We start from the raw sequence: 15,300 nt of genomic DNA, 5'->3' as shown, positions 1-15,300 counted from the left end.
CTGGGTGTGTTAGTGCATTAGCTAGTGTCGGGGTGATGCTGCCTCAGACCTCGGCTAGCAGAGTGGAGAGAGCAAAGGAGGCAATAGAGAAGCCATTAGTAGCCGTGTTCTGCCCCTAAATGTGTTAGCCTGAGGACAGCCTTCGATTCAACAGCAGCACCACACCCAGACTGCCTGAGAGGCTGGAGACAGACACAAGAGCAAGCTGTGTGTTTAGATTTGAACTCAGACTGATGATACCTGACACTATATCTTTATATCTGGCCTTTTTCATTCTAAAGAATTAAAGTATTGTGAGAAATGAGTCTTTCCTCCACTCTGTCTCTCTGTAAATGAGCTGTAAAGACAGGCAGAGGTACAGGTTGTAGGTAGAGGTGAGACTGAATATCGATATGAAGATATATTGTATTACTTCCTCTTGCAATACATTATCAATACACTGGCGCTAAATAACGATAATTTTATGAAAACATGCAGGCATTCAAATCAGATTCTCCCATTAACCCGAGTCACGATTTCATGATTCCTTATGGTGGCGCCTATCAAATGAAAGAGGGTAAACATTTACAATTAGCTTTTTAGCTTTTACAATGCTCAAACAAAATTGATAAAGGATATGCAACACACACACACACTATCAGGCCGGAGAGCTGCACACAAAGAGCAGCAATGTGACGGCAGCCAGGGTCTGTTTCCTCCTACGGAGAGAGCAGGTCCCTCAGTCTCACACACTGACACACACCTGGGCATTAACAATCACGCAGACTTCATGACGAGGGGTGGACTGGTCAGCTGTCTGCTGCTAATGAGACTGAACATAAACACACACAGATACACACAAACATGGTCAGGCATTCAGCTGTGATGGTTACAGTTAGAATAAGGGGCCAGGGAATGTGTTATCTCAGCAACTTGTTCTTCTATCTTTGTACTAGAAGTACAAGTGTTTGTGTGTGTGTGTGTGCTAAGACTCTATAAACGAGACGCCACAGTGCAGTGAATAAATTACTGCTTTTTGTCCTTTAAAGGGTATTTTTCTTCTTCAGTTGCACAGATATCAAGATGTATCGTACATCAGCGGGGTCAGGGGACCCCCCAAGGGTCCTTAAGGGGATCCCCAGCAAAAAGGGGAATCATTTATTTTCACTATAATTCCATTCATAAGTGACACAGCGACAGAATATATGACTACCTTGGTCTTTTTGTAATAAAACATCTAAAAGCAAAAATGTTATCAGACGAGGTCTGTGGTCTAATTTGTGTCAGTTTAGTCCTAGTTGTAGCAGTACCAGAGGACAGGTGGAAGTGAATGGTTCTACACCGTATCTGGTTGTTGCTGTCCTTAAGCCTGTAAACATCCTGCTCCCCTGAGCTCCATCTGATAGCACCTGAAAGTCCTCCTGCTGTTTACAGGTGAGTGGATACTGTGTTGCCGGAGGGGACTCATGTTACTGACCCTAAAGGTTGGTGAAGCCAACAGTACCCTGTCCTGAGTAAAATAAGGCATTTGAGACATTGAGACAGTGGGTTAAAGACACTTAAAGATGTGTCTTTAACATGTCTTTATGGTACAGAGAGAGAGAGAGGGGAGAGGGATGAACATCAGATCACTATGGGCTTTTTAGAGTCTAAAGCAGATGGTGCAAGTGCTTTTAGAGCATGTCCATGTCCACTTTTGCTAATTTAATGGCAGAAAAAACGGTCACATCTTTCATGTTATATTATGAGAAGTGTACAGTAAATACCTTTTCAGTTCATTATTTACAAAGTATGCACCCTAAATATAACAGTGAAATACTGCACCTTTGACTTCAGACCAGGTTTTGGTTGGTCAATCACTTTCTGCTGCCTCAAGACAGCAATGTGCCAACAATGCAACTGACCACACCTCATTTTAAGACCAACACAGCCTCAGATGGGCAAAGGTGTATCTGCTATTTAAACAATGTGGGTGCTGGACAGGAAAATGACAACTATCTGTCTGAAACTAGCAAAGACACTGCCGGGTGTAAGATGAGGCCCTAAATGTTTAATTAGTGATGTCATTTCTAAAATATTTTTCAGTTTGCTGTATGAAAACATTCATCTCTGTTCCATGGCACTTTGTCTGGTTTTGGTCTTGCACACAGTTCAATGAACTCAGAGGTGACACTGAAAGTTTGGTCCTGCTGTGAAATGTATTATCAGATCAAATTGTTAATTTCTCAGGGTTGAAGATGGTGGTTCTAGGTCTGGTTACTTCTGACACCTTTATTATAGGGTGAGAAGTTCATCTGGAAAGTCCTGAGAGAGTCCTGTCAGAAGAGGTTATTATAAAAAGGTGATGTGGTCCAGAGAGTCTGCAAAACTTGAATCAAAACCCACTGTTTGTCCGTAGTATATCAGGTTATATCAGGCTATTTACTATGCATGTGTAGCTTTCATGTAATTGTTACTAACTGGATGGTTACTTTCAAAGTAAAATTCATATTTTTTGGATGATTCCATGCTAAATGTTCTCTGCCCTGCTCTGTGAAAGTTTTCTACACAGAGGTCGTACAAAACATAAACAGGTGACAGCACCTGTCAGAATGGAGAGTTCACGGCTTAGAGCTCTTGGGGGTCTCCTAATGAGAAATTAACAGTCTGAGTTTTGCCCTCCATCCCCATCAGAGAGTCATAGCTTTGGCAGAGATAGACGAGGGCACGTACTGTCATGATGGATGGCCACTCTGATAAAGAGGACACAGCCGGGTCCCACTGTGGTGGGAAATGAGACAGCCGTCACTCCTCCCTTGACAATTCAATCAGAGAATCCACCAGTCATATTCAGCCAAAACAGCAGCCTCCAGAGGACAGGAAACAGAGCTGGCTAATGATGGATGAAGGAGTGATCTTAACCCCCCCAACCCCTACACCCCATAGGGACCAATTCTGGATTAGCGCATGGGTCTAATGGGGATTATTCATCATGTGAATGACGACAGTTGCTGATGCTGATGGAGAAAAGTCTTTAAATCTTACTGAAGGTGGTGGAAGAGAAGATTTTAATAGGGATTATTACAAAGTAAAGCTAGGATCATTACTGCAGTAAATATAAATCATTCATTCACTATCATTTCCTGATAGGTTGTCAATTTTATTTATCAAGGGGAGAACAGCCGGGGTTAGTGACTGTGTGTAGCTTCACAAGAGACAAAAATCAAAACCTGTGCTCATCAACCTTATCTGGAAACCCAAAGTACTGCCCAAAACTACAGATCTCAAATGCAAAACTATTGTCAGGAAACAGTTCCAGCATCTAACTTCAAATTACAAACTGTCGTTTTTCTATTTCTTTTTCTGTACAAATTAAACTAGAATTACCATCTCATACTTGTTTGCCTCCGCCAACCGGCCAAGTGGCAGGAAATATAGTCACAATCTCCGTCAGCGTTGAATAATGGCCTGAAGTGTTTTTGCAGATCATTATGATATCACAGTGAAGTTGACCTTTGACCATTTGGATATAAAATGTCATTACTTGATTTAATCCTTGCAGACATTCAAGTTATATTGTGTTATAATTAGTGTATGAATTTGTGATTAATCGCCAAAAACTTGTTTTGTGTGCTCACTGTGACCTTGAATTTTGGCCTTTTGGCCAAAATCAAAATTTAATCAGTTCTAATGAATGTTTGTGCCAAATTTGAAGAAGTTCCCTCAAGGCGTTACTGAGTTATCACATTCACGAGAACGGGACAGACGGACAGCCGCAAACATAACACCTGACTACAGTGTTATTTAGACTCTACCACAGCATCCAGACTGTCACAGTTACAGTCTTTTTTCCACATTGGATAGATGCAGCCTAAGAATGGATCAAGTGACCACGTGCAACATGAAAGACGAAGGACTAATCAGCATCAATTCTGTTTGGCCTGTTTTGGTGCCTTTTAGCTCATTGTTTTGGTTCAGGGTCATGGTTGGGTCATGGTTGACACCTGTAGCTACCTGCTTTGAAATGAAACATCTTAAATCATTGCCTGGTCAATAAAAATGGGCTAAATGGTGAAAAACTTACAGGCAAATTCTGACACAGTGAGACAGCCATACCAGAACACCACATACCTACAGTCATTTCATGAAATGAAATTAATAATTAATCAATAATTAATTTTTAATTAATTAAAAAAAAAAAAATTAAATGACTGTATGTGCCATACATAAAGATGCAGCTCAAAATAACTCTCAATCATTGAAATGATCAGATGATGTGTCTTGCTATTATTGTGCACTGATGTATGTATAGCATTGCCAGCTATTAAGTCAAAGTGAGCTTTTAAAAATGAATATATTTCTTACTTTTTATTTGTCTTTTGTCCTCTTGCTTGTTTTTCTTGCATGTACATTCCTAAATTCAGGCTTTAATTGACTGATACCTTCCATTTTCCAGCCCAAACACCTGCACCTCCACCACCTGCACCTTTTTAATTAGTCGACTCTGGTCTCTTGGAGTGGCTTTAGCCCTGGCACCATGTTAGCAAACAGCACTGTTGGTAGCACGCATCCTCACTGCAGCCTAAACAGACTCTACAATGGCATCTAGACCGTCACAGCCTATGATTAAATATTCAGTAGGATACACAAACACACCATCCCATTGAAGTGTGTGGGGGTGATTGGGTTATGGTGATCATCCCAGCAAAAGCCAACATGTCTTCTGTCCTAAGAAGACACTGCAAACTACAAAGCTCCTTCAGCTTTACTCTGCATCAACCTGAAACCTGCTGAAAACACTTGCTGCCAATAAGCTGCTGCCAAGGAGATGAGATAAAGCCATTAATTTCACATATGATTTTAGTGGTGTATTCTTAATGCTCTCAGGTGTACTGAATCAAGAAAATTCTCACAGTCAAGACTTTTTTGTATCGTTACAAGAAAGTAACTCTTTTTTATATCTGAACAGCAGCAGCAGTTTTTCTTAGTGTTCATCTCCTGTTGTTATTTTCCACCTACAGCAGGGACATCTCATAACAATGACTCCTCACCTAAATTTAGTACAAAGCTCATTATATTATTTCCTTTTTGTCAGACATTTGTCTTCACATGTAAACTAAACTAAAAGGGTGTGAATGCTTGCTGCTGTGGCTGTAATGTTGTAGCCTTTCTTCAGCTTATATTATATGGTATTATATGGTGTTCGTACACATGCTGCTAGTATCTCCTAATGAGGAATAAATAACATTAATGTGACAAATTGTACTTTAATGCCACTACAGTGAGAAATCCTTGTGTTAATTTAGATATGAACCTTTTGCTATCAGACATGGATTTGAGTGTTTAGTGATGTTCAGAGACGTTCCACGAGGGACTCCGTTGGCTCTTCCTACGAGGGAGGCAGCCACATGAACTCACATCGACTCCTGCGCAGTCTTTACAAAAAATCTACTTGTGATGTGAGTTTTTCATTCATGTTCTAGGAAAAATCGTGATGGTTGTGGGGAAACTAGTCTCACAGTTGTATTGATTAAAGTGTGGAGCAAAACCTAATAATCATCAACAACAATAACCAATAAACTTTAACACAAGTAATGAGATCAGTCAACAAATCAACAAGTACCACAGGTTGTAAAAGGAGCAGGAAGAAATGAATATTTACAATGTTCTGTCCTCCTCTAATGCTCAATTTATAAACCTAAATAACATACTTAGAGTTTGACACACATCCGAATGTTTTTATCTGCATCGCTAAACCGTTCAGTAACAGCAAGTACACAATTACAGCATCCGATGTCCCTACCTGTGCTTCTTCAAAACCGTGTTCTGTGCCTGTTCTTGAATTGATTTATATTTCTGCTTTCCTTAAGTTCTTCGTTTCACCCAAATTCAAAGAATTTGAAAAACCTTACCACTGCAGTAAGGACTAAACCCAAATGGTAGGCCTTCTACCAGGTGAGCCACCAGGGCGCCCCCCCTGAAAAACATGTACTTTTCAGAGTGACTGACTGCCGCTGTCAACACGGTGCACTATTAATGCAGTCACTCTATCATTGTGTGGTCAGTTATAGTTGACTAATGTGTGTAACAATGGTTATGTAACCTGTGAAACAAGTCACAACTTCATAGGTGCGCCTGTGAAACTACACCTGTTCTAATGCTGATCGATATTCCAATTAAATATGTGTTATATGAAAGATCAACCTCGAGAGAATTCCCCCCCCCCCCCCCCCCCATTCCTGTGTCCTGTACTTAGTCATCAGCAAAGACCCTCCCCTGTCTACCCCACCTTTTCCTGCTCTACCTCCCTCCTCTCTGACTGTGTTTCTGTTTTCCTCCTTCAGTCCAACCAGGACAAGCTCTCACTGCTAAACAACACTGTTTTCCCACGAAACCACTGTTAAATAATTTAACCTCTTACATAGCTGTTTCCCTGGCATGATATTATTGTGACCTATATTGACTCTCTGATAATTCAGCCGGCTCTGATTTGTTTCCTATGAGCAGTGAAAGCGGCGGTGCTGTGGTGCTCATGGCAGTTGTGGCTGTGTGTGAGTTGTCCTCCACAGACTCTTATGCTGCCTCTAATGAGGAAGGATGGGAGGGGCAGAGCAATCAGGAGGAAAAGCACAGTGTCTCTGTATGGATGCACAGGGATGGACCAGTCTGTACAGTCACGGTGACGTACTCTCCACAGACTGCTTTTTTTGGCTAAATATATGACATGAATAAAGTTTTTTGGTTTTTTTTACAGAGATAAATTTATTTCAATTCTTGGTGTCTAACAAAATGATGAATGTACTGCATGTGCAAGATTAAAGCCACTAGACTAAGCAGTTAAAGGAGAACAGTTATGGAAATGATTGAGTATGAGCAATGCTAATGACACTAATGGCCATACTGGAGACTGAAATATCTGCTCTAATAGTGAAACAAATGTGATTTCATTCAGTTAAATAATTCAATAGTACAGAAATCTGCTATAGTCTTACTGGATCACTCAGAAAATAGTCAGCCAATCAGAAGAGAGGCTCTGAGGCTCTCTCAACTGGTTGTTGCTAAAATTCCAGAGAGGAGCCTGAGAGAGGAGATGGGATGGTGTTGGTTGTGAAAACCTAATGGACTGCATTTATACAGCACTCATCCGTCCATTCACACACTCACCAGTGGCAGTAAGATTTTATACAAGGCACTGACCCAACCATCATCATTAATCTGTCTTCAACACAGAAACTGTGACAACATCCACAGGATTCATGAAAGTTTTCTGAAATGAGATGATGTGTGATAAGTCTATTTCCCCAGCAGGATGGGCTCATTGAACACGGCATCAGGCCGAGGTCAGTGGTAGTTCAAGGCAGTGATAACAGCAGCGAGAGTGTGAGTATCTACACTGTACTTCTGCACACGGCTTTGTGCTGCTGCCAGTTTACAACAGTTTACAGAACAACTCACAATAAATAATGAGGCTATAATATGAAACAATGTTAAAGGAAACACTGAGCACACAAATAAAAGTTTAGCCATTAGAAATAGTAAAGTATTTTTGGTTCGTTATGAAACTGTGACAGGCCTCATTAGACTGTGGCAGAGGAGTCGGGAGAGGAGTCAGTAGAGGAGCTGGTCCTTCAATGTGGCCAGGACACATCTGCGTTCACACTGCTTAAAGAATGTGGCTACATGTGGTCCACACCACCTCTGAATGTGGTCTGAGTGATCGGATCTCAGATGCTTCCTGTATGCGTCTTAGGTGCATTCACACCTGAACTTAGAGCTGTCCACTTGTGATCGGATCACTCAGGACAGATGTTAACACCAGGTCTGAACAGGGCCATAGAGAACACTGCCGAGACAACCACTATCTGAAAGCACCTCTACTGTTTAACAGCAAAACCCGAAATGTTCCTGTCATTATTTATACAGATGTAGCCAAGTAGCTTAGTATGAAGATCCACCCACAGCTCCAACTGACCAACAACAACCCAGGGGAAACACCATCAGTGAGCACAACACCTGTTTCAAACACTGAGCTAATCAGAAGTGTGCGGTGAGTCAGATGGTGGTATCAGGCTAGGTACATACCCTTTGAATAATACCCCACCCATCTAGTAACCCGAGCCACTAACAGACATGCAGACACGGTGCTTGAGAAACAACATATGGTTCCTGTGAGTGGACACACGTTGTAGAGGATGTCCACCCATCCCTCCATGGTGATGCACTGGAAAACGGTGAGAACAGCAAAGAGGATATTGTCAAAGTTGGTGATGCCGAAGTTGGGTCCAATCCAGTACTCCCTACAGGAGGTGCCGTTTGCACAGGTCCTCGCCGGAGCCTCCAGGCCACAGGGGAACTCTGCTGCCTGCTCGCCTGCAGCCACAAACACACACAAACACACATTTGTACAGAGTCACACTCACAGAAATAGACAAACATGCTGGTATTTTTAGAGGAGGCTGGAGTGTTATATAAAAGTACCTCTGATATTGAGACACATGCCAGTTAATGCATAATATATGGGTTCAGCCACACTGACACACACGCTGGCAACATCCATGCACAGTACAGTTGGCACAATTTCCTGTTTTTATCCTCACACTTAGAGTTCAACTGATGCTGGCTGTTCTGTTGTGACTGACATTTCAACTTCACATCCTGGATTATTATGTAATGTTAAAAGAGTCAGAGTTGCTTTCACTTCATTTACCTAATATCATTCTATTTCTCCATGGTGTTGTTAAATTACAGTTATCTCTGTCTACTCTGTACATACAACATCAACTGCTTGTCTTTCAGAACTGGGATCTGTTGGTCCTCCTAACATTTGCATCATTTTTTCATGCAAAAGGTATTTTTTGGTGTTTTTTCCTAAACTAGTGGTTCCCAACTTTTTCCAACTCACAGCCCGCTTGGAAATCTCTGAAATGTTGGCGGCTCACATCTGACCCCACGACAATACAGAGACCAAATATACAATCTCAGAGCCCTTTTTATTTTAATGTTGATGATGAATCTGAGAGCAGGGAAAGCCCAGCTTTTCTTTTTTGTTGGACAAGGGGCAGATAGATCAGTTGTTGATTCACCATCTGTGTCTTGACTCTTTCTTTTAAGTCTTCCTGTTGCTAACCAGCTATTCATTTTGATTTTGATGCTCCAGTTTTTGCCATGAATGTATTAGTTTATCACAGTGATAGGCCTCATAAAAAAAATGAAAGGAGTTTTTCAAATTTTTTAATGTTTTCATAACATTTACTATGTTTACTACTATTTACTACACTATTTTTATATATGTTTATTTTATAATCCCATCTTTTCACCAAAATTGTACTGCTTTGCAAATGATTTGTCAGCCCACTTGCATACCTTCAGGCCCAGGCCCACAGGTTGGGAACCACTGTTCTGAATGATTAAATAATCAAAGAAAAACTGTGCAGTATGTCGCACAGATTGAACAGCCCTGCTGCATTACAACTTCCTAATGGTTCCCTGCTGTTTTTTGTGACAGAGGAAAAAACAGACAGGTTCAAGAAAGAGAAAACTCTGAATTTCAAGATTGCAAACTTCAGCCAAATATTGAGTTAGTCGATTTATCTTAATTTTTTTAAGATTGGGAATTTTTACTTGCGTTAATGTACTCCAAGTTAGAGTAACATCATTTTATATCTTCACAACTGAGATTTTTTTTACTTTTGTTAATTCACTCGAAGTTGAAGTAACTCAGATCTGTTTGCTGCAGCCATTATAAATCTCAGTTTACAAATGAGCTTGTTTTTTTATCATTTATTGTTTAAGTAGAAGCTTTATCCACTTACAGCTTTTGCTGCGCTGCCAACAGTCACATTAAGCCCAGGCACAATATTCCTCAATATGAGCCTAAGACTCAAGTGCGACTTAAAATGGTTCATCAGCATTCAGGTCCCACCATCTTATTCCCTGATTAACACCAGGAACTGCTGAAGCCCCACTGCTCCCCTTGCTTACCTGTGTCTATCCTGAAGCAGGTGCGATGGAACTTGCCCATGTAGAAGTCAAGGCCGATGATGGCAAACATGAGGATGGCAAAGAAGAGAAGGAGGCCAATCTGCAGCAGAGGTACCATGGCTTTCATAATGGACTTTAATACCACCTGAAGACCTGAGGAGCACGAGAGAAAAATACTTCAAATCACTTAAAATCACAGGAGACAATTTCATCTCCTCTTATTTCTGTTGTGCTTTTATTGGAGAGTGATTTGAAGATGTGAAGGTTACTTACTTGGAATGCCAGAGACCAGTTTGAGCGGCCGCAAGACTCTCACTGCCCTCAGTGTTCTCAGATCGAAATCAGCCCCCACTGTGGCCAGGATCCTGCACACACAACAACATGGAGTCAGATTACAGGTATCTGTACAGCAGCAGCCTCTTCTCTGTTACTGTCACATCTTCCATGGCAGCAGTGAAGAAAAAAGGTGAATCAAGCTGTTCAGCCCAGTTCATGTCCCCCGGACGCGCGTGCACGAGGCTGGGATAAAGAATGAGGATATGAGTGGTTGGTTGGGTGGTGTTTTTATTCTTTATTTCCTTATTTATCTGTGTTGGTTTAATTTGTTAAAGAAGAGACAGATGATTAAAAATATGGACTTTGTGTGATTTTTGAAGAGAGAGAGAGAGAGAGGGAGAGAGAGAGAGATTCTGCTGAGCTGAATCAAGTTCAGTAAATCTTCCCACCACAGAGGGAGCACACATCAGGTTACATCAGGTAATCAGGTGCCATGCTAGTGATTGCTCTGTGTATGAGCATCAGTGACCTAATCTTAAACCAACGGCTCAACAGTTTTGAAAATACACTTCAGTACTTTCTTGCTGAGAGTTTGCTGACCAGATCCATACCACTCTCATCTCTGTAAATATGAAAATACTACCAGCAGGTAATTATCTTATCTCAGAATAAAGCTAAACTAGAATAATAACATGAAATTACCACCTGTTTACTACATAGAGGACTATATTCAGTGTCAGTGTCTGAAATTGGAGTGTTTAAATGTTTCCTCCATGTAATATCCTCAAAACTACCACACTAGAACAAAAAAAGTGGTGCCATGGCATATACGCTCTGCACTATTGAGTGTTTTTTTACTAAAGGGAACAGTGAATGAGTGAACAAAGGAGTGATTTCACAGAGAGCCATAGTCTTGCACATAACTCAGTGTAAAAACACAACATGGCATTTTCACATTTAGGCAAGCTAAGCTAACAGGCTGTTGTTGTCATATGTAAACAATGAACTTTATAGACTACTAGTATCAATTATCAGATGTCATTAAATGCATCAGGTGCAAACAGTCTCTAACAAATAACACCATTTCACCTCATTTGAAGTGAAATACACATTTTATGTGTATTTAGCAAGCAGCAACCTCCAGGGTCTGAAAGATGAAGCCAACACTTAAATGCTGAAAACTACAGCTCCTTGAATGGTCACTTGGGTGAATTTTTATTTTCTTAATTTTATTAAGTCTTAAAGTTATGCATAACAGAGGGCGTGGTCGCTTTGAGTCACAGGTGGGTGAGCTTATGCTTGCCCCAAACCTGAAAGCACCAAAGTCTTAGTTCCACACACGCCCCACCTCTTTGACCATTTTTGGATTAGCCAGGAGTTAGAGGCGGAGTCAGGCACTTCCAAGATGACAACAGAAGAGCAGCTCACTCTGAGCTACAAAACTGCTCTTCAGGGGCGACCTGGTAACCAAATGGTTAGGGCACATACCACATGAGCGTAAATGCTCTTGGCAGGTGAGTCGCTGGTTTGACTCCTGACCAGCCCGACTGTTTCCTGCATGTCATTCCCCTCTCTCTGCCCCTTTCCTGTCAGTCTCCACTGTCCTATCAAATACAGGCACAAAAGCCCCAAACAATATTTTAAAAAAATATGGTATGTTGCCAATTCAATTAAAGATACAAAAATACAGTTAGAAAATTCAGCAGAGTCAGATTCAAAGTGTTAATTGTGGAAATGATCATACCCACTGTTTTCAGTTTATATGAAACTTTACAGGACGAAATGTAATCCTTCACCATGCAGAATACCACAGGGATGATGGTTGTGAACAGCGTATTTTTAAAGAGGGAAAACATACGACTTTAAGCTCATCTTTATGTCGTAACCTTTTCTACTGATGTTCGAGTTAAGTTTCTTTGGATAAGAGCAGATGCTAAATGCAAAACATGTAAAACGAAAGATGAAGGGTGAGCAAGAGGAAGATGAAGTGGTGTGGAGAGATATGTGAAAAAAGGGTTGAGGGCAGATTAAAAAATAAAGATGAGCCAGAAGAGGAGAGATGAGGAATAGAGGAAAAGGAAGGAAAAGAAGGCGGCAATGGAAGGAGAACAAGATGGAGCAAGAGGAGGTTAAAAAAGTATACTGTATAAAGCAGATGGTGGAGAGGGAGGAGGGGTATGAGAGGGATGGAGAAGAAGAAAAAGGAGGAGATGAAAGAGGGAATGAGGAGCTTGAAAAGGAATACAAAAGGGAAGGTAAACCAGGGGATGATGAGGGGGAAGGTGATGGTAAGATGCAGTGTGAGTGGTGAAAGAGAAAAGGGAGCGGTGAAAGAAGCAGGGATGGAGACAGTGAGGCATAAAGGAAGATGAGGTAGAAGATCATGAAAAAGGAAAGAGGAAAGTGAGAGAGGAGAAAAGAGCTCACAACATGATAAAAGAGAGGGAGGAAGGGGTTAGTGAGGAGTGGAGGGAAGATGAGGAGCGACAGTAGATGGGGGGGCTGAATGAAGAAAGTGAGGAGGGGTGGATATGCACTAATACACTTAGCTCCTGAGCTTGAATCTGTCCAATCAGACTCCTCTGCTCCTCCTCTCTGCTGCTCTCTGGTCCAGAGGGAGCTACCAGCACCACAGATGGCTGGCTATGCTATACGTCTAACACACACACACACACACACAAACACACACACCCACACACACACACTGAACACACGTAATCAGGCTCACAGGGTGCACATGCACACTGTACACGTGCATATTATTGCAATGTTTGACCGTATGACAGTGTCAGTATTTTCCACTATGCTACATGTAATCTGAAGCTCCCCATTACCTGAACTCTAAAGAACATGTAAGGTTATGGTTCTAGGTTCTGCCTTGTGTTCCCAAACCATTTAAAAGCCAACACTAGAACCAACACCCTCATTTTGAATGTGCTGTGTGGTAATGAAGTGGAGTGCAGGTCACTACTGAAGATGTTCCTGGGATATGTAGTTAAACAAGCAGCACACTCCCCAACACTGTGTAATCAACTTAATTTATACAGTGACAAACACACTGAATAGTGAATAGGTCACATCCTGCTTTGTTAACTGACTTTTCGAGACCACATCTACATTAATCTGTCTCAACTACAAAACATTGTTATGTTTGTCTAGAGTGAAACAACATAGAAACAGTGAAACTCTTCTTCAACTTCTTTTCAGGTAGCAAACAACAAAACTACAGGTTCATGACGACAGCTGTGTGGTTTCCATGATGTGTATAATGTTTCAGATGTTCGACCACAGAATTTTGAACACACTCTGGATTTAGTATCACCTCCTTTGCAGTGCTGAAATTTAGTTACAGGAACCCAACACCAAAGTGGACACAAAGGCACAAGCTGCACATGTTAAGTTAGAGCTTGTTAAGTTCCTGTAGTGGAGAGGGCCTACAGCCGAGGTCACTGACAGAGGGACCACCGTCCAGGTCCAGACCCAGATGCCATCCTATCCAGAGCCAGACCTATGACCTATAAAACATTTCATTTTGACAGAGCGTTTCCATTTTGACTGGTGCAGACTTTTCTAGCCTTTACAACACTGGTCACGTGATGCCACTCAGCCAATCATAGCGAGTTGAGTTAGTGAGTGACATACGCACACAGATGAGAGACGAGATGAGAGTCAAAGACATAAGTGGGGAATGTTGGTGAGTGGGGTAGAACACAGGGACGTGTTGAAGCTGTTCAGTTGTTGTTGATCAGTTGAGAAATTATTATATATAATCGCTCCAGCTGCCCCAACACCACCCAAAAAAATGTCAAGATTAAGAAATGGTAAAGTCCACTCCACGACTTCTACGGTCCAATTGCATCACAAGATACTTCCAGACATGAACATGGAAAATATGTTGTAATATTTACAATTACAGGTAAGAAGGATATATATAATAAATGATAAACTCTTCCTCTGTACTTTCAAGTTTAGTGTTCCCAGCACCTATGCTGCTTGGACCTAAATATCTGAGCGATTACAATAGGGTTCCCAGCAGCACTGATACTGGGAGACATGTTGCTTTGCATGTGTAGTCCCCAGCCCCATGGGGCTTTGACCTCTAATAATCAGAACAACAACTATAGGGTTCCTGTAGCTTCACTGCTTCAACCCTTAATAGCAACAAAAATATTAGAGCTCCAGCTCTCCAGCTTCACTGCTCGGATCCCTCAAAATCTGAGCAATCACGATAGGGTTCCCTGCATCACTGGTACAAGCTCCTTCAGGCCTGAAGCCCTACTAATACCAAAGTAAATAGAAACACAAACACTCTTGCATTCATAAAGCAGCCCGGAGACGGAGATGTAGGCCTCTTACTTCTTATCTATATAACTTACCTCAACCAAAGAAACTCTTGAGTGAGGTTTATTTTTGTGACCACTCAACCATGTAACAACTTGGGGTTAACAGTTCGGTTCTGGTGGACCACCTTTGATGTTACTATATGTTCTCCACCATTGAAACTCAAATATGTAACTTAATGCGGGGACTAAGGTAGCTACAGAGACACTGCATGGTGACATCTTGCTGCATGTTTTTTCCTACAGGTTTCACATGCCGATGGAGACTGTTGAAGAAAGACTCAGGAGTCTTTGCTTTCTCAGTAAGCAATAAGTAAGTTTCTCACCTCCTCAGCAAACCCTCTGCTCACCACCGTTCACATGCTGTACCACAGTGAATGAAAAAATATAAACACAGCGACTACACGGCAGACACCTGGATGGCCTGTACACTGCTTTCTTATCCACACATTCCCACAGTGAAATGTGTCACATTCTACAGATGATAAACTTATAGACATGCACCTACACCAGTGAGTGATGACACAAAATGATGATGATTCATTTGTCCCACAGTAGTGAATTTGTGACTTCAGCCTTGGATATTACTCCTGTTCCAAGCATACGTGTAGCACACTGTCACACTATATCACACAGTAAATAGAAATATGTAAACAGAAGTAATAAATCGCTGCGTGGCTTTCTATTGACGAACACTGCAGCATAAAGTTGTGAAAATTCAGTGGATCTGTTGACTGGCAGTTAT

General features: G+C 41.5%; 1 protein-coding gene across 1 annotated transcript in view; it reads right to left on the bottom strand.

The window, feature by feature from the left end:
• Positions 1-15,300, bottom strand: part of cacna1ba (calcium channel, voltage-dependent, N type, alpha 1B subunit, a) — a 143,765-nt gene that overhangs the window by 90,619 nt on the left and 37,846 nt on the right. Inside the window, exons 4-6 of the mRNA XM_071481837.1 lie at positions 10,213-10,304; positions 9,940-10,092; positions 8,141-8,328 (exon numbers count right to left, since the gene is read on the bottom strand). Coding sequence (XP_071337938.1) covers positions 8,141-8,328; positions 9,940-10,092; positions 10,213-10,304 — 433 coding nt within the window. The remainder of the gene's footprint in view (positions 1-8,140; positions 8,329-9,939; positions 10,093-10,212; positions 10,305-15,300) is intronic.

This window comes from Trachinotus anak, unplaced genomic scaffold (assembly GCF_046630095.1).
Source record: "Trachinotus anak isolate AG129_WGS33_773 ecotype Australia unplaced genomic scaffold, CSIRO_AGI_Tana_v1 ptg000008l, whole genome shotgun sequence".
In the NCBI taxonomy this organism is placed as follows: Eukaryota; Metazoa; Chordata; class Actinopteri; order Carangiformes; family Carangidae; genus Trachinotus; species Trachinotus anak.
This window is presented reverse-complemented; position numbering and strand designations above follow the sequence as displayed.